This window comes from Ailuropoda melanoleuca, chromosome 10, assembly GCF_002007445.2.
Source record: "Ailuropoda melanoleuca isolate Jingjing chromosome 10, ASM200744v2, whole genome shotgun sequence".
Classification (NCBI taxonomy): domain Eukaryota; kingdom Metazoa; phylum Chordata; class Mammalia; order Carnivora; family Ursidae; genus Ailuropoda; species Ailuropoda melanoleuca.
The window spans coordinates 94,075,311-94,098,617 of NC_048227.1; the positions used below are offsets into that span (position 1 = coordinate 94,075,311).

Here is a 23,307-nt window from a genome sequence, read left to right on the forward strand (position 1 = left end):
CAGCTTCAATCCTTGAAGCTTAGTTAAATTTTAAAATAAATGGGTCTTGGGGAAAGACTGGTAACATGGGACCATACCGTTGACCAAGGGTGTTGGAGCTAGGGTGGCCCACATATTTTGGTTCCACGTGAAGCCATCCTCTGCCAGCCCCTCTGAATGCCTGGCCACCCAGGCAGGGGTGACCTGGTCCCCGTGCCCATGTTACCCATTAGGCTCGGCTCCATTCTTTCTGCTCAGCTTCCCAGCTTTTGAGGCCCCACATGCTTTGCTCTTCACTTCCTGGCCTCCCAGACGCCCCCCTGGGGCAGGATTCGGTGTGTGCCCTCTGGCCTTCACCATCCACAACCCCCGATGAGTTTCCTTTGTTTTACTGGAGCACTTCTTCCCCAAATGGGAGGCAGATCTATTAAGATGTGTCTTGAAATGGCTGTGGTGTTTCTCTGACTCTTAGCTGGCAGTGTGTGGGCATGGAGGCATCCAGCTTGGCAATCGTTTCCCCTCGGGATTTTGAAATTACTGCTCCCTTGCCTGATGACGCCGATTCTCTGACTGCCTCGTTGTGACCTGTTTCTTTCTGAAAACTTCCAGGATCTCCTCTTCGTCCCCAGTGTTTTGAAATTCCACAGCGATGTGCCGTAGGGCAGGCTGGGCTCCTTTTTAAGTGGAAAAGATTTCTTGCAGTTTCCAGGGCTGATTGAAACATGTAATATTATAGTATTTAAATATGTACCACTTAAAACCAGGTATAACTCCTGATGCTTATGGTTTTTCCAGTTATAAAATCAAATCCCAATTGCAGATTAGACGTAAAGCACCCAGCCAATGGAATTCAAGCCCACAACATGAATTTAGTGTGATGCCTCCCGTCACTCCTTTCGTGTGGTTAGGAAGGAGGCCCAGCCCGGCCCCTGCATGTCCTGTGAGAGATGTCTTCTGGCTTCACCCGGTGGACCGAAGTCACCGAGGTATGAATCTCACGGGTATTACATCTATTCAGTATCAAATCTTTGGCCTTTTACTCATTCGCCCATGATAGTGAAAGTAATTTTGCTGGATGCCACCGTGCAAACACAGAGTCGAATTACAGGTTAAAGGATGACGATCCAGACAATTCTTAGAATAAATATGCTTGCTTACAGAAATTTTTGGGATCGTCATTAAAATGAAAACATGAAATGTAAGTATTTTCTTGGGAACTGAAGGAATCCCCCGGCTTCAGCTCGCCTCTGTTCTTTTTAGGTTCTTCCTGAGCCAGTTTCCCCTGCGCGCCTACAGCAGGGGGAGTGCTCGGAAGTGCGGGCTCTGGGCCCTTGCCCACCCTTGCCCCTGCTGCCCACGTGTCCCGCCCCGTGTGTCCCGCCCCGCGTGTGTCCGTGGGCGGCAGCCAGGGTCACAGGCTTTGATCCCGTGGCACTTCACAGCCCTATTGAAGCTGGAGACTTGCTGAGAACCGTGAGCCCCTGGCACTTTCAGGGAGCTGTTAGGCCGAGCGTCACAGAGCTGGAAAACCAGAATCCGTGTCCAAGCTGTTTTATTTAGCTCGAGCATTCCTGCCCCCGTCACTGCTGTGGAGAGAAGCGAGCATTTGTATTTTTTTTTTTAATACAAACACACTTGACATCACACTTGACAGGGCTCATGGTGTAAATTTTCTGTCAAGTTAGAAGTGTGTGTGCATATGGTATGTATGTGTGCACATGTGAGAGTGTGTGTGTGCATGTGAGAGTGTGTGTGCATGTGAGTGTGTGTGCATGTGAGAGTGTGTGTGCGTGCGAGTTTGTGCACGTGAGAGAGTGAGCATGTGAGTGTGCATATGAAGAGTGTGTGCACATGTGAGAGAGTGCGTGTGCGTGTAACACGGGGTGTGGGTGTATGTGAGCATGTGCATGTGAGCGTGTGCATGTGTGAGACACACTGAATATTAATGCCAAAGCCAAGTGACTGATTTGGGGGAGGCGTGGAGAAACGGAGGAGGATTCTGTGTAGACGGTTAGATAGGAACTTGTGGGTCTGTCTCTTTGGCTTAGCTTTTCTTGAGTAGAATCAGCTGAAACTGGCTATGGGGATTTGGGCCTTCTAGGGTAGTTTTTAAAGCCACACCATGCTGTGGATGTAGCTGGATTAATCTCTAAGCACATTTACCAGAACATAACCCAGTGTGCACTGGGCTCTGCTCCAGGGGCCGATGGCCATTGGTTTGGCGTTCATTGGCCTGGGGAGGTTCCCTGTGGGCTCCGTCCACACTGTGGCTCCCCAGCTGTGGTCTGTGTTCATGGGCTGTTGGCTGTTTCATAATCTAGTGAGATTCTCTGTTGGTGTTTCAGTCCCCACCTGTCCTTTCACTGTGGAGAGTCTGGTAGATCCTTGAGAGCTGTACCACCATCTGTTGGTGGCTTCCTAAGTGACTCAGGTGGGATTTCACATACACACAAAAATAGGAGGTGGGGCACGGGCGGCTCAGAGTGACAGAGCGCCAGCATGGGGCGGGGCGCGTGGTGGTAGCCACGGAAGCTGGTAGCCATGGATGGAGGGAAGCAGCACACACATCCAGGGTGGTCTTTCCCAGCGTCCTGACCACGGAGTGCAGCCTTGGGCTCCTCCCAGCATCCTCAGCCTGGATAGAGGCTACATTTGTACCTACCTCCATTTCCAGCCCCTCTCCCCTTCCAGAAGGATGGGTGAGGGGTGTGGTGGAAAGTTCCAAGCTTCTAATCATGGTTTGGTCTTTCTTGTGACCAGCCCCCACCCAGGAGCCCACCAAGAGTCACCTCATTAGAACTCAAGAGGTTCGTACCAGCCAGGGAATTCTAAGGGTTTTAGGAGCTCTGTGCCAGGAACCAGGGGTAGAGACCAATATATACATTTCTTACATTTCACAGCAGTGTGTCACATTCCTTAGTTTCCTCCAAACGCTTGGGTCCTCTTTAGTGTTGGAATAGGAAAAAAAAAAAAAAAAAGAATGGTTGTGCATTATTCGTAAATGCATTTTACTGGAAAGAAGATACTCAGGAAGTGAGTCTTGCCCGCAAAGACCAGGTGATGTAGCCGGCACTGAGCAGCTAAGCCCGGAGGTCCCTTGTAAAGGTCTCTCTCTAGCTTCTGCAGACACATGCCTGTGACAGGGAGGAGCTGGGGAGGGGGTGACTCCTACTGGGAAGGTGACGGGCAAAATTGCAGCGCTTTCCAAAATGCGATTGTATTTCCATGTTCTCAGAATGGCACAGATCAGATAACAGGAGAAGTGAGAGGTAGCAAAGACCTACCAGGGGGTGGAAGTACAGATTCCACTTTGGGGACGTCTTTCACCACATTCCAGGTGGACTTTGTTCATCTGCCCTCTGTTCTGGATTGGATGTCTCTGGTTGCAGGAATATTACACTTCACTCACGTTGGCTGAAATAGAAATAGGAATTTACTTAAAGGTAGGCGGGCTTCAGAGGTGGTTTGACTCAGTGACTCAGTGACTGACTTGTCTAGGACCCTGGGTTCTTACTTCTCCTAACTCTGCCCACCCTGAATCAGGCTCGCTCTCTTTGTAGTTGCAGGATGGCTGCCAGTAATTTATGGCGAAGAGCGTCCTCTTTCCACTCTCAGTTTAGAAGGAGCGAGCAGGGATGCTTCTCATGGAAAGAGCATCTTTTCCCAGCACCCCCACGGGTCTCAGTTGGATCTCCCATCCTCTGAGTCAGTAGTTGGAGCTGGGGCGATCCTGACCCAAGCACTGTGCCTCAGAAATCTGCCGAATCAGGCTCCCCCCAGACCCAGAGCTGTGAAGGGAGATGTGGACCCAGAATAAAGATCAGGTAGCCTCCAAGCAAAGGGTAGATGGTGGGTAAGAAACTGCAACCCTTACTGCTCTTTCTGTCATCTGCTGACTCCCATGCTATACTCATAATTGTAGTTTTCTGCCAGAACGCAAGAAGTTGTCGTCTTTGAAATATTACTTTTACTGCTTCGCGACTCTTAAATCTTCTTTGCTTCCTCTCCCCGTCCCTGCCTTTCCTCCTCCTTCCTTCTACTTACCCCCTCCCTCCTTTTCCTTTTTCTTCTGGCTTCCCCTTTCCCCCGTCTTTCTCTCTTTCTCTTACTTCCTCCACGTCTTTTCCTTTCCCTCCTCTTACTTCTGGTCTCCCCTCCACCCAATTGTTAATCCCCCCTTAATTAATGATCCAGTTATTTATGTAAGTGAACTAAATTGGTTTGGTGCCATGTAGTTTCTCACTAAAAAGAATGCCTTCCCATTTGCTCCCCCAGGAAGAAGAAATGCCAGAAGTAGAAATTGACATTGATGATCTTCTCGACGCAGACAGTGAAGAAGAGAGAGCTTTAAAATTACGGGTAAGCAGCTTTCAAAATCTAGAACTTGCCAGTCACGGATGCTTGAATGGGCTTGGATCTCCAGAACCTGGCATACACGGATCCTACCCTAGGGTGGTGTTAGCACCAGGAGTCGAGCAATGTGCCGGGAGGAAAGCAGAGGGGTGCTGGGTATCTGCTGTCCCGCACTCCGTCTCTGATGCTAGAGCAGTTCTTGACCACAGTCAGCTCTCAAACCACCCAACGGGTATGAGCTCCTGTAGCTGCATCTTCTTGGAGGAAGAGCTGGTTCTGCCTCTAGGAATGCATTTGCCAGGAGAGGAAGTGATGTCCCACAGCTATATGAGAGGAAGGGGTGCTGAGCCAGACCTGGGGTACCCAGGCCCAGGACTCTGGTCCCATGGTTGTGGATTATATCACCCAGGAAATCAGGTTCCAGATTCAATTGTTTACAACATAATAAAAGATATATTATTAGAGTCTGCTCACCGGGTAGCATTCTGGTACAGCAATGGGTGTTGAGATGTCTCCTGTTTCCTCAGTCCAGAGCAATGCAGCATTTATTTCCCTCCCCACAGGAGGCCAGATCTATCATTTTAAAATCTGCATTTGGGAGTTTCTAAAAGCAATTAGCTTCTGACCTGTCATTGTTCTTAATGTTCACTGATAATTACTATTAACTGTTCGTTATCACCAATGGCAAGTGATCTCTAAAGGCAATTAAAGGGCACGTTGTAATGTCTGAATGCGTTCCATGTGTTAATAATTCCTAGTGTCCCTCGTGTGGTGAACAGTCTCAGCTTAACGATCATTTCTTGTTGGTAAATCTAGTTGGGACACGATAGCATCTAGTTATGAAAGTTAGAAACAAGAAAGCAGGCACCAGGTCTGTAGAAGATGTGATAACATATAAAAGGTTTTTTGTTTTTTTGTTTTTTTTTTAAATTGAGACCCTCAAAGGGGCTGTAGCTTTGATTTCCAGGCGAGTGCATGGAGGCGTGCAGAGGTGTGACAAGGTGCTTTGTGGTTGAATCACAGCCAGGCCCCCAGCTTTCCGTGTCCGGGGTAATTATTACCATTTCCCACAGGCTGTCTCAACGTCAGTGCATACAGTTTCTTATTAACCAATGGGTCGGCCGAAGGAAAGGGGTGCGTGTGTGTTCTGAGGAATGCAAGGCATTCGTGCATAGAAGGTACAACTTTTGATATCTTCAAGCTGACCTAATGGGTGCTGAAATAAAGTGCGATTCTAGATTGTTGATATGAAATCTGGATTTACCATGTATAGAATAACACCATGAAGACAAAATGATTTTTAATTTCACTTTTAAAATGATACTGAATTTTAAAATAACCAAACTTACCTTCTGTGTATTTTATTCTAGGAAGCTCTTGTAGACTGCCACAAACCAACAGAGGTAAACAAATCGCTTTTCCTAAATCCCATGTTTGAATTTGTTTTTGTTAAACCAAGTTGTGTATTTTTGAAGCCAAACAACAACACATGGTTTGGTTATGTATATACTAAGTAGTGGTGATTATCCGTAAGTGAAGTGCGTGCTCGACTAGTATTAACTTCCTTCAATGTATGCCCACGCATTTCTGGTTCAGGAAGACTTTGAACTAATGGAATTGGGTGTGATGCTTGTCTTTTTTTTTTTTAATTCTTTTTTTAAATTGAATTTACTTAACAGATACTGTATTGTTAGTTTCAGGGGTACAATTTAGTGATTCATCAGTTGCAGTGCCTTCCTTAATGCCCATCACCCAGTTGTCCCTAAAAGCCAAATTTAAAGGTAATTGTGAGAGGGTCTGGAATCACTTTGGTAAAAGGGTTAGATTTATAACTGGAGAATACATTCTTTTAGTATATAGAGATGCATTTTTAAGAAGCTTAAGGTGAAATCTGTCATTCAGAAGAATTGCCTTTATTGGAAGAAGAAATTTTATGCTTTGTTTGTATATTTATCATCAAGTGGATAAATATTAGTATAAAAAACAGTGGGTATTAGTTTGATTAGACCAAAGCATTTATTTATTTATTTATTTATTTATTTATTTATTATTTTTTTGCATTTCTCTTTTTTTTATAATAATATTTTTTTATTATATTATGTTAGTCACCATACAGTACATCCCTGGTTTTTGATGTAAACTTTACATCATAGACCAAAGCATTTGATGGAACTTTACATCATAGACCAAAGCATTTAAGGTGTACTCCAAAGAGTGAAAAAGCATGGTGTAGAAATTAAGGATTTGATCAGCCATGAAAAGATTGGTAAAGGAAATCCTTTTCATTTGTTGCTGTGATAAATCAGAGGAATTAGAAGATCCACCAGATGTTTTTTGCAACATCAAAGCAATAGTGGTAGGACTTCTGATTTTTGAAGTGATACAATTACAAAGTGGGAGGAAAGCATACTTTCACAAGAATGTGTAAGATTTGGGTGTTTTGTGATCATTTGGCTTGAGGCCAATTACTTATTTGAGCTTTATTATTATAGTCCCAAGTGTTCCTTTATGCTGATTGCATCTTGCAGTCACAGAGATTTTTAATTCTAATTTTAAAATTATAAAGTTATTAAATTTATTTTTAAATTAATGTAGTATATATTCATAGTTTTGAAAGCCAAAAATACAATTAGGCTTATAAAAGGAAAGTAACACTGCCTCTCCCATTCTTTAGTCCCTCTTCCTAAAGGTATATATTTTATATTTATATATTACATCCAAATAGTTTTACACATCAACACTTTTGGCTGTTCTCCTACTCTTTACTCTTGTATTCCTAAATATGCAATTGCTACTAATTATTTTTTTCATGTATTGGCTTAAAGGGAAATGTGATAGCTCTCTCACTCTCCACGTAACTCATTTCCCTCCATCCCCTTAATGAAGTTATTGACCAGTATTTTGTTGAGTAAGTGGTCAAGGTTTATAGTATTATGGTTTAAACAGATATTTTTCACTGCTAAACCACAGTGAAATATGACCATGGCTCCTTTTTTATAGCTCTTTGTTTTTCCTGGGATTGATACTGTCTTGTCTTTTATTTTTGTCTAGTACCTATTGCTATTTTTTGTTGAACTTTTCAGTATCTTTGTAAAACATGTAGTATCTTTAATGTATACTCAAACCTGTCATTACTATGCCCCCACCCCAAACTTTCCTCCTGGTGCCCCTATCTAACAATCAGGAAGTTAGTCTCTGGGTCTACTGAGTAGCTACTGTAGTAAGATTTCTGTTCACTGTTGTCCTGTTAGATGCTTTGTTTCTTAAATCCCAGTCTTCCTCATTTTTGTGGGAGTACATCCTCCGGTAGCTTTTTGGGAAAAGATGCATAGAAGGTAAATTTTTTTAATCCTTGTGTGTATGAAAATGTATGTTGATTAATAGTTTGGATGGTATAGAATTCTGGGATAAGATTTATTGATAAAACTCAATTTTAAGGCATTATCCTATTTTGTCATTTTAAAAGATTTTATTTATTTATTTGACAGACAGCGAGAGAGGAAACACAAGCAGGGGGAGTGGGAGAGGGAGAAGCAGGCTTCCCGTCAAGCAGGGAGCCGGATATGGTGCTCGATCCCAGGACCCTGGGATCATGACCTGAGCCAAAGGCAGACGCTTAACAACTGAGCCACCCACGCACCCCTATTTTGTCATTTCTTGTATTAAAAAGTCTGATGCCACTTCCATTCTCAGACCTTTGTATGTGACCTATTTTCTCCCCTTCAATTAACTTTAGGATTATCTCCACACTTTGAAATTTTACCGTGATATGCCTCACTGTGGGTCCTTTTTTATTCATGTGCTGGGTACTTTGCAAACTCTTTTGGTCTAAAGATAAATGTCTTTTAATTTTTAAAAAATTATTTGTTTTTTATTATCTTTTTATCAATTTCTTCCTCAGTATTCTATAATATTGGCTCTCCTCTCGTTTAGATGTTACATCTTTTGGATGGAGCCTCTAATATCTTATCTTTCTCCCTTTGTTGTCCATCTCCTTGATTTTTTGTTCTCCTTTCTGAAAGATTTCTGACTTTATGTCCTAGACTTTATACTGATATTTTAAAATTTCAGCTGTGTCATTTTTAATATTTAAGAGCACTTTCTTGATCTCTGCTCACTATTATGTTTTAGTATTTCTTATTGTTTCATGGACACATTTTATAATTTTTTTCTCTTTGAGGATATTAATCAAATGTTTAATTTCTTTGTTTTTTGTTTTTAAGATTTTTCTGCTCTCTGCATTGTCTCTGTTTTCTCTGAATCTCACTTTTTTTCTTTCTGTTTTCCTCTGTGCTTGCCCATTTTTGGCAGTGTGTCCGTGAGTGTTAGGAGCCAGTAAACTGATTGAATCTGTGTAGCATGAACACAGCTTGTCTATTGGTGGGTCTCCCCATGGAGTGACTATGTTGCAAACCAAAAATAATTTTTTTTTTCTTTTTTGGTGGTGGTGGTGGTGGTGGTGGGGTGTGTGTGTGTGTGTGTGTGTGTGTGTGTGTGTGTGTGTGTAGGAAGTGGTCCCCACTCAAAATGTTGCTATTTGGACATCTTTCTACCGAAGAGATTTGGGTTTTGTTTTTGAATTTGACTGTCTAAACTCCTTGAGGTGTTGATAGTTTCATTAGAGGCTTTCTGGAAACAAGGACAGGATAGAGGGAAGAGAACTCACCGTTAGCTTTTTTGGGGAAAAGAACTTCCTTATAGTTATCTGGGGAATTAATGTAAGAGTTAAATTAATTAGGGGCACCTGGGTGGCTCAGTTGGTTAAGTGTCTGCCTTTAGCTCAGGTCATGATCTCAGGGTCGTGGAATCGAGTCCCTCATTGGGGCTCTCTGTTAGGTGGGGAACGTGCTTCTCCCTCTCCCTCTGTGCTTTCCCTCTCTCTCTCAAATAAATATATATAAAATCTTTAAAAAAAGAGTTTAATTAGATATTTGGAGAGTTATATTAAATTATTGTGAAGGATTAAGCAAGAAGAGTAGAATAGTCGAGAAAAGTGGTAGATCGTGTCACTGAATTCACATGTGATGTGGGGTAGGAGGGTTGCTGCTGAGAGTAGATCCAGACTGGTAGGTGTAGACATGCCATTTACTCACTTAATCATTCCCTTCTTCTTCGCCTCTTCTCCTAGAGGGACAGTTCATGTTCTGGTAGAATTTAGGTAAGAAAGGTGGACTTTCATGAGCCCTATTCTCTTCCAGTTGTTGCAGTATCTAGAAAGCAAAACATTCACACTTGTTAACAGCCATGCAGTTAAATGAAAATGGTGAGTCTTGCTTCCCCCAGAACAAAAGTATTCCTCATCTGGTTTTTATAAGGAGGTTTAAAAGATGAAAGATGAAATATTTGAATGCCCTTTGGAGTTCCAAAGGAAGAAAGAAGGAGAGGTGCTTGCATGTGAACATCTCTGTGTTCTTTAATGAGCTAAGGAATTTCAGTCAAGTTCATTCATCCATTAAAGGGGTCATTTCAGAAAAGGTTGGCAGTTGGGTTATGATGATAAAAATCATAGCTTATTATTTTCCCAAAGCTCTAGAGTCCACATTGCCATAACAAGCATTATCTCATATAATCCTCACAGTCATGACTTGAAGAAGAAACTGAGGTTATCTTGTCTATGACCTCACAGCAGTGAGCAAAGGGAGGATTCAACCCGAGTTTCAGGCACTTGACCTTGTGCTCGTTCTTTCCCCCTGCCTGGCTTCCTAAGCTACTTGACTTGGAAAGTCATTTAGGACATAAAAGGTCTTTGTCCTGTCTCACTAAGTGCCTACCAGATAACGAGGTTCTTTTTAAAGTAGTCCTCTCTGAAGGTGCTATTTTTTGGTCAAAGGATTTTGCATACTATTTTATGTCGCTTTGAAGTTACAAAAGTAAGGAAGACGTCTTTGCTGATTCAGGGAGATTTATTTATAGTCTCCTTGCAGAAGTGGGGTGGGTGGTGGGAAGACTGGACTTTAAGACAGGAGTCTTTTTTTAAAAAATTAATTATTTGAGAGAGAGTGTGTATGTGAGTGGGAAAGGGGGAGAGGGAGAAAAATCCTCAAGCAGACTCCCTGCTGAGCGTGGAACCCCACCCAGGGCTCAATCCCAGGATGCTGGGATCTTGACATGAGCCAAAATCAAGAGTCGGATGGCTGCTGGACTGACTGAGCCACCCAGGCGCCCCGTAAGACAAGTTTGATGTGAGCACCAGCCCTGCATACTTGTGACTTTCAGCCATTTTCTCAACCTCTCTGAGCCTCCATTTCCTCCTCTATAAAATGGAGGTAATAACCACCTCTCTGGGTTTTAGTGCAGTTATTTGCACTAATAATAATTTTAGAGATAGTAGTAATAATAATAATAATAGCTAAATAATTACTAAGCACATGTCAGGGACTCATCTAAGTACATCACATGTATTAACTTATTTCTTTACAACAAAGCTGTGAAGTTGACACTATTGTTATCAGGTAAAGAATTTGAGACATAGAAGGGCTATGTCATTTGCCTGAGGTGATATAGTTAATAACTGGAGAAGTCAGGATATGCACAAAAGCACATAGCATAACGCTTGACACATGCTGGCCGAATCTGGTCTATATAAGGTAGTACTTCTCCATTACATATTAAATATGCAAAATGCCCCAGTTCACCAAAAATGATATTCTTGAATTATTCAATTTGAAGAGTACACTTTAAAGAATTTGCTAATTTCACAGAAGTGATACTGTTTTTGGTGTGTTGTGTGCTTTGGGTCCGTGGTTTCATTTTAGGTGGGACCCTGTCCAACCAGAAAAGAACTTGTATTTTCTCATTTTGATTCATATTGCTAGCTGTGGACTCGATGTGCAGATCTTTTCTGACTTGGACCTTTCAAAACATAGTGATGTAACGGTGGTCACCACAATAATGTATTTGTGGTTGATTAGTAAGAATGGTGTTTTAACTTTTTCCCCTTGAGTAAATGACATTTCCGATGTAGCTGATATTAAAATAGAGCTGATTTAAATGTAGAAAAATAATGTTTCTGTATAATGCAAGAAGAAAAGGGGTAATTTAATTTTGGTTCATATTTGGATTTAAATGGTCAGGAGTGACAGCCTGGTGGACATTACAGAAATCTGAGGTGAGGTGTTGGGGCCAGCTAGCCAGGCTAGGGAGGAGCTGCTGCTTTTCCTATTTCTTATTCTTACTTTGCATGGTTTTCAATCTTAGGATCACATAGGAGCACTTCCATTGTACTGATATGGTGGACAGAATATGCATTTAATATGGGCTTGAGGGCATCTGTCTTACCATCTGTTAGGGGAGTTGTCAGTCCGGTCAATAGACTCATAGAAATCTCTTTTTATAGTTGATGATGGCTGTGCCATTGTTCCCTGATAAACATCATAAATTTTTTTTCTGTGCGTTTAGCAATCAGAGCCTGTAGGTTGATATGCATCAGGGTTTCATGCAGGATGACTAAGTCTGTGAGTAGGTGGTAAGAGGCATTTCTGGGTCCCAATAATCTGTCGGGTCACAGAAATGTCACAGACACACGATAGTGCAGGAAATGGATGTCCAATCGTGGTTTGCAGTAGAAATTGACCAGTGGTTTTGCGAAGGCAGGTGTGCTTTGTTGTTGTTCCCGTGTTGGTGGCAGGAAGGCAGGATCGCCTTCTTTCGCCACAGTGTCATGGTGACTGCAGCTCACTTTTCTGACCGACTTCTTTGGGGGCCATTGTTAACTCATCCTGCTCATCAGTCTTGCTCCATTTAGCATTTTAACCTGTTCTGCAAAATATTGTTCAGCCATGTCTACCTGGAAGTAATGGTAGTGCTCAGAGCTCCTGTTCTGAGCTGACTATAGCGGAGAGAAAAGATAAACTGTGTTTTTATAACACAGAAGGGCTGTGTGTGTGACTGGAGGAGACATGGCCTGACATTTTGCTCTCTTCTCTCTATTCATTTGCTCAACAGATATTTATTGAACATCTCTGTGCCTTTAACTAATGTAGGGACTTAGGTAAAGAAGTGAACCCGGGTGTCCATTGGAAAAATAGTCTCTCTAAGTTCACAATTAACTATGGTGAGAATTAAGCACTCAAAGGATGTTAAAATAGGAATAAAAGGACAGAAAGACCAGATGTCAGCTTATCCCATGGTTTTCTAAGTTAGTTACCAAACTGCCTAATGGAATGTGACTTGAGTGGAACCATAGTTGCTAGAGAAAGACAAGGAAGTAGCCATTTCACTCCATTTAAATGGGTCAGAGTGACTCCATGCAGAGGAACCTTTTTTCTTCTCGGCTCTCATGGGGTTTCCTCAAAAAAGACTGTGATTTGGGGCTAGGATGAGAAAGAGAGCTAGAATGCTGGATTAATGAGTTGAAATACACCTGTTGGAAGCTGTCACCTTCAGAACAATGTTTCCAAAGAGTGAGAGCGTTGGGAGCTTCCGAAGAAAGCCTGGAATCAATGAAAATGACATTCTAGAGGTTATAGCTGCTGGCTAGGAACGCCTTGTTATGTTTTAGTGTAATTAGGCAGGTAAGTAATAAAGGACTGGGATTTATGAACCAGACACAAGAGTAACTTTACCAAGTAGCCAAAAGGATTTTGGTCCCTGTATGTGAGTTGATCCCACGCTTTCCTTAGGGTTTTTATGCACCAGGACTCCTCTGCCCAGGGAGAAGGAGCCAGCAGGTGCCGGAGCTAGCATGGGGACCCATATTTGAGTCCACATCTGTGCTCTGTCTCCCTGTCACTGCCATTCTCTGAATTCTTACCAGGTCAGCACCAGCACCGCTTTGGAATATTTATAAACCTGGGTAAGATTGTCTTCCTTGAGGAAATCAACCCAGAAGGGTTAGGTAAGCTTGTCAAAGACATGCAGTCGACTATGGGGCAAAACTACGCATTTCTCTCTTGGTCTTTATGCAGCACACTTTGCAGAGTTAGGGAACAGTCCACAAGCCCATCCTCATTTCCAACACCAGTTGTAAGTTTAGGGATCGCCAAGACCATGCTCATATTTGATAATTTGCTAGAAGGACCCAGGACACTCACTGAGAGTTTCTGTACCCATAATTTCATTTGATTACAGTCAAAGGCTATAGACGAAGATCAGCCAAGGGAAGGAGACATAGGACAGGGTCCAGAAAAGTTCCAAACACAGAGCCTCCAGCTGTCCTCTCTCGGTGGAGTCCTGGACAGTGGTGATTCTTTCAGCTATGACGTGTGACGCTGTATGCAGAGTCTTGCCAACCAGGAAAGCTCACCTGAGCCTTGAAGCCCAGAGTTTTCACTGGGACTTGGTCACATAGACAAGGTTGACTGCCCATGTGGCTGACTTCAGTCACCAGTCCCTTGGTATATTGAGCTGATATCACATGACCCAGAACCCCCACCCTAATCACACTCTCTAGAGTATTTACCCCAGGGTAAACAAAGATACTTTGATCAGGCAAGACATTCCAAGGGCTTAGAGCTCACCTCCCAGGAACTGAGGGCAAAGACTAGACCTCTTTTGGGGCAAGGTGAAATTCTTTACTGCGCACTCTTAGAAGCAGGATGACCATGAGAAGAATGATAACAATGATGACAACCTTAACTGTGACATATGGAAAGAAGGGGTAGATGCTATTATAGGAAGAGCCACATAGGTCTGGCTTTGGCTGCTTGTTCCCCACAGTAATTAATAATGGTTATTTTTTAAAAACACATGATGGAAGAGATGGGGCTTTAAAGGACAGTGGACCTTTAAGTGGCTGGTGTTTTCGAATGATTGATTGTGATTTTATGGCCTTTTCTTCTTTCATTAAATTCAGAATGAAGGATCAGGTTTTAAAAGCTGACCAACCCTAATTAGAAACAGCTCCACATTCTCTTCTTGTGTTTGGACTTAATTTGGACAGAAGAAAGAAGACAAGTTAAAGGCAATTTGACACATGACTTTCGGATTTCTATATCTTTAGCAAAGGGAGTCATAATCAAAAACAAGTCTCACAGTTTGTAAATTCAGTAAGATTTCATTTTAACAAGATTTAGGTATTTGTAGCAAATAATATTCTCACTCGTTGATAATGGGGCCCTTGATAAAATTACTGTCGTTTTTCTTAGTGATTATAAAGTTAGAGATTTAGTTTTGCCGGATTTACTCCACTGATCATTTATTGCGGTGGGATTGTTTATGTGGGTTTTATTTTACAGTGCCCGCAGACAGGTGTACAGTTTCTGAGAAGCCAATTATTAGTAAGTGAAGGAAGACTTGCATGCCGGTGAGGTTGAATGTGGGGAGCGCAGGTGAGCTGTTCTGCTGCATCTGGATACAAAATAATTAGTCTAAGAGCAGTGGTCTGAGTCTCTAAAATAGATTAATGGGACTGCTTTCACCAGCACAACAAATTAATCTCTAAAGGCAGATTGTCAAGAAAATAAATGGACAGAACAGTGTCAAGTGGCTTTAAGTTAAAGGAAGGAAAGAAGAAAACAACCAGGATGCCGTTAAGACCTTCTGGAATTTCTGTTGGCAGCAGGGATCATAATGACAGCAGGCACAAACCCTTACCCGTAACAGATTCATAAACCTCTTTTCAGATAATGAAAAATAAAATCAGTTCTGGTGTGCACTGTGAGCAAATGAACCTCTCTAAAGATAAACAACACTCCCTCCACCCCCAGAAAAAGAGGGGGGAAATTCAATATTCACTGGTGAGTGATATGGGCGCTTGTGGTGCTATAATGCCTAGGATGGTGGGGAGCAAATCCTGGCCGGGGGGCACAAGGCTGGGGACACCCCAGAGCTGTTTGTCTGTGCTGACTCACTGCCTGCCTGTTTGGCCTCCCGTGTGGCCTGGATATGCAAGCTGAAAAAAATTTACACGGTGATTTTTAAATGCTTAGCTGGTTCTTTGGGCGAGGACATTTTGCCATTTGGAATGGTTCTCAGGTGTTGCCACCACTTTTAAAAGAGGCACGTACTACCCTTCCATCGCCCTCACTTATCTAAACTTCAGCAGATCTTGAAATTCTTCTTTCCCTCCCCCTGATCACGCTTTGCCTGATCCCCATGTCTTCTGATGCATGTCAGGCTTTTTGGAGTGTCAGGTAGCTCTGTAAAAGTTGTATAGGTTGACTTGGTTTTGCTGTCCTTGGGCAATGGGACTCAGCACCTGGAGCAAATGGCCCTTGTGAATATGGATTTTAAGGAAGTGACTGGTGCATTGATTGGGACAAAGAGGGGACAGTACATGGGGGCGTCACTGAGCCACGTGGATCCCAGCCTTCAGAATCTTCACCTGCTGTCTCCCTCTTCACTCCATCCTGGGCTCTGCATCAAGGGTGGATGATATTTTTTGGAGAAGCAGATTGAGCATTCAGAGTTCTGCTGGGTGCCCTTTATGGGAGCTCGCCTGATCTACACAATTATTGTGATTGGCGACACCACGCACCGAGCCACAGTTTTAAGCACATCTTTCAAAAAGTCCTTTTGTAAGCAATTACTTCTAATTAAAGGGCTACCACATAATATCCATTTGTCTTTTTAAATGCTTCTAAATGCATGAAAGAATGACATAAGTGTGGTTTACTTATGCACAAAGCAGTGATTTGCAAAGATACTGTGGTTTCTCCTCTTCCTACTTTCTGATGGACCCATCTTTGTTAAAGCAACACAGTACATCAATGAGTGTAACAGATGAATCACTTTGAGAGACAAGGAAAAGGCCCCAGACGCCTGGCCATGGTGATAATTACAGAATGAGTGTCCATCTGCCGCCTCTGGCCCCGGCCGGGGCAGGCGGGAGGGGGTGGAAGATGAAAGCCATGGGGCCCAGGAGGGATGGGGGGATGAGAGCTCAGAGCAGAACATGGCACTGGGATGCCATGCCCCATGACAGTGCCACATGGCAGAGGCTCCAGAGCGAGGAAGGACCTTCTGTTTTCACAGCGGCTGCCAGATCCCTTCAGAAACATGCTTTGGCTTTTCTCTTTCTTAGAAGTCTCTCATACATCAGGTGGCTGCGTGTTATGTAGAGTCAGGTTTACGAGGTCACTGGAACTGTTTCTTTTCTTTCTGTTGCTTCTTTGAGCTCTCTGTATGTGTGTGCTTGTGTGTGTGTGTGCGCGCGCGCACACACACACACACACACACACAAGCATCCTAGGCTCCAGTCTTCCCCAAATGTTTCTCATCTTGCCTAACTCCCCCAGGTTGGCTAGTTTTCCAGTGCTTAAAGGAGAACCTTTAGAACCTTCCTCCATAGTAGCTGGGTCCAATAGATACTTTGTACAATCCCCCCGAACACACACACACACACACACGTGCACGGCCACACAATTAGTGCACAGAGATTCTAGTGTCTCCTCTCTGCTCCTTTGCTTAACTGCCACAGTTGTGTGATTTAATTAGACCATGCATGTGTTCCTTTACTTTGTAAGCCTTTGCTGAGCACCTCTTGTATATTACACACCATGCTAGGAATGGGGCTCTTGCAGCTCAGCAGGAGTGACAGGTGTGCGTGTGGATTATCTTGCATGCTTTACAGCTACATAAGTAATGTTTTGCAGATTTTCTTCACCTTGCTTATGTTGCCCAATGTTAGATTTCTGAGATTTGCTCATGTTGATATAGGAGGCTCTAGTTCCTTCATGTTCATTGCTGTATAGCTTTCCAGTGTAGTAATGTACTTATCCATTCTTCTGCTGAGACTCATTTAGGCTGTGTCCAATTTTTTATTATTATGAATAATGATGCGATAAAAACTCCAGTTGACTCATGAACAAAGTCTCTCCAAGAAATAAAAAAAAATGGAATTGCTCTTAAAGGTCGGCACCAGCTGGCACGTCCACCAGCAGGATTTGAGAATTCTCTTTTAACCTCATCATTCCCATACCTGGTATTGCCAAACGGTAAAATTTTTGCCAATCTGATGAGATCTCATTGTTTGAAGTACCTTTTCCTGACTGCTCGCTAGTAAGATTGAGCACATTTTTTTTCTCCATGTGCTTATTGGTTGTTCATGTCTCCTTCTTTGGGGATTTCCATTTCGAATCCTTTATCTACTTTGTTTCAACTTGTTTGTGTTTTTCTTATTGACTTTTAAGAGTTGTTTATATATTGTGGATGACAGTCCTTTGACCTTTATGTAGGTTGCAAATATATTTCACACATGGTGGAGCTTATCTTGCTTGTGTTGTCTTTTGTGTACAGAAGTTTTACATTTTGATTGAAATCAGATTTATCAGTGACATCCTTTATGACTTATGCTTTTAAAAGATGTGTGCCTAAGAAATCGTTCATACTCCAGTATCTTAAAGACAGTCTTCTTGGGGCGCCTGGGTGGCTCAGTCAGTTGAGTGTCTGACTCTCGGTTTCGGCCCAGGTCATGATCTCAGGGTCGGGCTCTGTGCTGGGCATGGAGCCTGCTTAAGATTCTCTCTCCCTCGCCTTCTGCCCTCCATGCAACAGCCTGCACTCTCTCTCTTAAAAAAAAAAAAAAAGATAATCTTCTTATATTTTGTTCTAAAACTTTTTATTTTTTACACTCAGATATTTAAACCATCGTGAACTTATTTTTGTGTATGATGTGAAATAGAGATCTAACTTTACATTTGCTGTACTGTTCCAGTACCATTTATTGCACAATCAGTCCGTCCTTACCCCACTGATATGTAATCATCTTGTGTTGTGTATCAAATTTTCCTAATATGCAGAACTGGCTGTTTGTCTGTCACTGCACACTGTCACAATTGCCAGGGATTTATTTTATTTTAAAGATTTTTTTTAATTTATTTGAGAGAGAGAGAGATTGAGAGAAAAAGTATGAGTGGTGGAGGAGGGTAGAGTGCCAGAGGGAGAAGCAGACTCCCCACTGAGCAAAGAGCCCAATGCACAGCTTGATCCCAGGACCCTGAGATCATGAGCTGAGCGGACACTTAACCGACTGAGCCACCCAGGTGCCCCTTGCCAGGGCTTTATAATCAGTTCCTAACAAGAGCCAGGTGAACCCATGATTTTCTTATTTAAAATATCTTGACTGTTCTTAAACATTTATATTTTGATTGGAAGTGCATTAAACTTACAGATTAATTTGGAGGTAAATGAGATCTAAGTGACGGTTTGTTCCGGACACAATAATAAAAACTGTGAATTCCTCAGGGTGAGGGACAGGTTTGAAGAAGGGATAGGTAACAGTGAGTTTGTGTTTGGTCATTTTGAGACTGATGTGCCCATGGAACATCCCTGTGGAGATCTCTGGGAGCCACAGGAAATGCAGGCTTGGATCTCAAGGGGGAAGACAGAGAGGAAGCCTGAGAGTATGAGGAAGATGGCTGGCTGAGAGCGCCTCAAGGAGGCTGAGAACCAAGCTTTGGAGAATGCCAGCATTCCATCAGCAGGTCAGGGGGCAGAAGTAAGTGGCCAACAAAGGGGAGTGAGGGGAGAAAGTCAGAGACTTACAATGATAATGTGTGGAAGAGTGGGTGAGCTCCAAAAGAAAGAAAGAAAGAGGAAGGAAAAGAAAACAAAGGAAAAGAGAAAAAAGAAAAGAAAAAAGTAGTGTCTCATCACCAAACATACCCGCCAGAATGACTAAAATTAAAAAGACTGATAGCACCAGGTGTTAGCGATGATGTGGAACTCTCATATCCTGCTTGCTGGAATGCAAAATGGTACCACCACTTTAGAAAACTGGGGGTTTCATAAAAAGTTAAATATACATTATAGAACTCTGCCATGGCACTGCTAGAGATTTACCCAAAGGAAAGAAAAAATATGACCACACGAATACTTGCACATGTATCTTCATGGTGGCTTTATGCACCATGGTCAAACACTTGAAACAACCTACATGTCCATCAGCAGGTGAATGGTCTGACCATTCAGTAGCTGTGTGACCTTGGGCAAACCTCTAAACCTCTCTGAGCCTATGTTACAAGACAGTTACAATGATTAAATGAGACAGTACATGAAAATGCCCAGAGTGCTTGTCACATAAAGGGGGCCCACTAAGTATGAGTTGTGTTTGAACCCCAAACAGGAATTCAGTGCCCCTGAGAGCATGGCTCTATGCCAAAAAAAATAGAAGGGTACATGGGGGGGGTGAATCATCCCCAGATGAGTTAATGGATGAAAAGGTGAATGCAGAGCATTCTCCAAGACAAAAATAGTACCCAGGACTGAGGTCGGGGTTAGGGGTGCAGGTCATTTAGAAAGGTGTTTGTTTGTTTATTTTAAATGTTTTTATTTATTTGACGGAGAGAGAGAATAAGCAGGGGGAACTGGAGAGGGAGAAGCAGGCTCCCTCTGAGCAGGGAGCCTGACGTGGGGCTCGACCCCAGGACCCCAGGCTCATGACCTGAGCCAAAGGCAGATGCTTAACTGAGACACCCAGGCACCCCAATGTTTATTTTTTTAAAAAATATTTTATTTATTTATTTGACAGAGAGAGAGCGCACACAAGTTGGGGGGCAGAGGGAGAGGGAGAAGCAGACTCCCTGCTGAGCAGGGAGCCTGAGGCAGGACTTGATCCCAGGATCCTGAGATCATGATCTGAGCCGAAGGCAGATGCTTAACCCGCTGAGTCACCCAGGTGCCTCACAAGGTGTTTATTAAGAGGCAAGTTTTTCCCTTGTTTTGAGGGAGAATAGTTGGGTGGAGGGAAGGGTAAGGATTTCGCCTGCAGTGTGATGGAGACCCTGGTCAAAGACTCGGAGGAGTCAGAGGAGGAGAAGGAAGAGCTAAAGGGGGTAGGAGGTGGCGTGTTTGCTGTGGCTACTGCATGTGTGTGCGTATGTGTGCCTGAGTGTGCGTGCGTGTGCCTGCGTGTGTGCCTCTCTGAGTGTGCGTGTGCCTGAGTGTGCGTGCGTGTGCCCGAGTGTGCGTGCGTGTGCCTGCGTGTGTGCCTCTCTGAGTGTGCGTGTGCCTGAGTGTGTGTGTGTGCCTGCGTGTGTGCCTCTCTGAGTGTGCGTGTGCCTGAGTGTGTGCGTATGCCTCTCTGTGTGGTGTGTGTGTGTGTAAGAGGGAGCTAGGTGGCTGGGGAATGGCACTGAAGGCATATTTTCCAGTCCATTCCGAACACCTCATGCTGTGAAGAGCGAATGCTCTTTGGCAGCCTTTTGAGATGGGTCGAGTGGTGGCAGTGGCTCTGCGGCGGGGGGGGGGGGGGGGGAGCAGGCCGCGGCCCCAATCTCAGGGAGGACAGTCAAAGGCAGGAATCTTGGAGGAAGGTTCTGTGGGACCTGAGACCCCAGCCCAGGCAGGATGAGAGAGGCTAGTGTGGCTTTTCTCAGCAATTACAGCCTTGTTGCCTGAGGCTGGGGACCCGACAGCCGCAGAGGGAGAAACATGCGTGTGGCTGGGGTCACCGATGGCTTCTTCCCGGAAACACTGGGGTTGCTCACAGCCTTGTGTTACCCCTGACCTGAGCACCTCGCTCTTGCTGGATGCCACACAACGTACTTCTCATCTGCCTCGGTTGTCCAGCCTTTGTTGCAGGGCTGTGTGGTGGTGTGTGTCTGCGTGTGTGTGGGGAGGAGGGGATGGCCACATTTTCCCTAGTGTTCTTGCTTAGAATTTGTCCAGACTGGAACTATCCTTACCAGCATAGCCACGACGGCGATGATGAAGATGGCAGCAAGCACTTACAGGGCGCTCTCTGTGGTACAAGCACCTTCCCAAGCCTCTCCCAGCTGTTAATTCACTAACTTGTTAAATACACCAACCTTGGGGGGTGCCTTTTATTACCATCGCTCTCAGTTTATGGTGAGGAAAACTAAGGCATAGAGAACATAATTAGCCCTTCAGTGGGGCACAAGGATTCGAACCCAGTTCCCTGGTTCCCGAGTCCATCCCTTAACCACGTGGCTACACTGCTTCCTGCTGTGTGTGCAGAGGGCGACTCCCTCCACATAGGAATGAACCCATCTGAGATCTTTCTAGGCATTTATTTCAAAGGGCCCTCTTAGGTTTGTAACCCAAGGTCTTTATCTTCTGTCTCTTCATACAATTCACAGTCCTCGGGACACAGGGCCCCCATCTTATTAAAGGCCACTGTGGACCATGCAATACGTGCCTCCTTAATACCCATCACCAGCCTATCCCATTCCCCCTCCCCCCCCCGAAGCCCTCAGTTTGTTTCCCAGAGTCCATAGTCTCTCATGCTTCATTCTCCCCCACGTATTGCATGGTGCACTGGGTGTTATACGCAAGTAATGAATCATGGAACATTACATCAAAAACTAGGGATGTACTGTATGGTGACTAACATAATATAATAAAAAATATTATTATAAAAAAATAATAAAAAATAAAGGCCACTGTGTGAAGTGGTCTGTCCAGCTGCCGTTTGGGGCCCTGCCTGGCTGAGCACAGCCTGGCCCTCGGCAGCCCACAGGAACATCATAGCTGGGGGGTGTCTCCAGAGTTGCAGACCTGGGATCTCGGGGAACATGAGGAAGAGCATTTGGACCAAACTGCTGAGATGGCCTAACAAAATAGACGCCAGTTGTCTTGAAATGATGGGTCAGGGCAGTGTCCACTTGCCTGTTTAAAATTCTGGCAGTTCATGGAAATACTATTTCAAACCTTAGGAAACTGGAATGGCCAGATCTTTTACCCTTGTAGAGAGATGTTCAGCTAATAAAAGGGGTACCTTTAAGGAGTGAGGGGGAGGGAGAAGGGAAGGAGGGAGAGGAAGCTGGGCTGTCACTCCAGAGCAGTGGTTCTGGATTCTAGATTCCTTGTATTGACAGAGCTTCCCATCTTTCACAGTCTCGTGGGATTATGACCTTCTTTTAGCCTGTCATGCACTGGGAGAGGCAGAGTGTGAGAGGCAGGAATAATCCCAGGCCTGGGCTGGTCAGGGGCGGTGTGCACTGTTCATCTGCCCATGGGGCACTCTTGTACACAATTAACACTGTGGCTTGTGTCTTACGTCAACAGAGCCTATTTCTCTGTCTTCCTTCCCTGCTGGCCTGGGAGCCCTTGTTAGGCAGGGCCTCTCCCTTCCTCTGCATCCCAGCAAGTAGGGTAGAGTCTGCCACATGGTGGGGGCTTGGTACCTATTTATTGAGCTCAACTTGCTTCAAGAGACCTGGATTCAAATACTTGCTTTGTGATCTTGGACAATGACTTATAATGAACTAGAACATCCATTTTTCTCATCTCTAAAAAGGAGATGATAAAACTACATTAGATTAAATATGATAATATGTATAAGTAGGCTACACAGAGAAGGCCTAGATGTTAATTCCCTTTGTTTTCTTTAGATTGAGCATGACCAGAGGCAGATCCTAATACAGAACCCACAGGAAGTTTGCCTCCATCCTCACCCATTCTTTTAGCTGGGGATTAAAAGGTCAAAAAAGAGTCATGAATGACCTTTTTTGAGTATCACAAAAGATCATGTCCTTTGTGGTTAAGGAATCATTTCCTTGTGGAAATGTTGTATCTGGGGGGAACCACTTTGTTCATCCCTTCTTCTGGCGTGTTCTGTATGTGTACAAGTCACATGGCAGGAGGCTGTATAAGTGCAGTGGTAAAGGTCTGCTTGAAGTTAGCCTGTATCTTTATAAATGCACACAGAACGTTTACCAAGATAGACATATTCTGGGCCACAATGAAAGTCTCAAATTTTAAAAGATTCAAGTCATACAAAGTACGTTCTTTGAATAACAGAATTAAGTTAGAAATCGGTAACAGAAAGATGTCTGGAAAATCCCCACATATTTGGAACCGAAATGACACATTCCTAAATAACTCCTGGGCCAAGGAAGGAATCAAATGTGAAATTAGAAACTATTTGGAAATGAATGAAGTAAAAACCCATTATATCAAAATTCGTGAGATGCAGCCAAAGCTGTCCTTAGAGGTGAATGTATAACACTAAATATCTATATTGGGAAATAGGTTCTAATAAATGGCTTTAGAATCCACCTTAGGAACTAGGAAAAGAAGAACAAATTAAAATTAGAGTAAGGTGAAGAAAGGAAGTAATGAAGGTGAAAGCAG

At 43.7% G+C, this 23,307-nt stretch overlaps 1 protein-coding gene across 1 annotated transcript in view; it reads left to right on the top strand.

The window, feature by feature from the left end:
* PPP1R14C (protein phosphatase 1 regulatory inhibitor subunit 14C) overlaps positions 1-23,307 on the top strand; it is an 84,461-nt gene that overhangs the window by 52,856 nt on the left and 8,298 nt on the right. The window contains exons 2-3 of the mRNA XM_034669290.1: positions 4,255-4,338; positions 5,703-5,735. Of these exons, the coding sequence (XP_034525181.1) occupies positions 4,255-4,338; positions 5,703-5,735 (117 nt within the window). The remainder of the gene's footprint in view (positions 1-4,254; positions 4,339-5,702; positions 5,736-23,307) is intronic.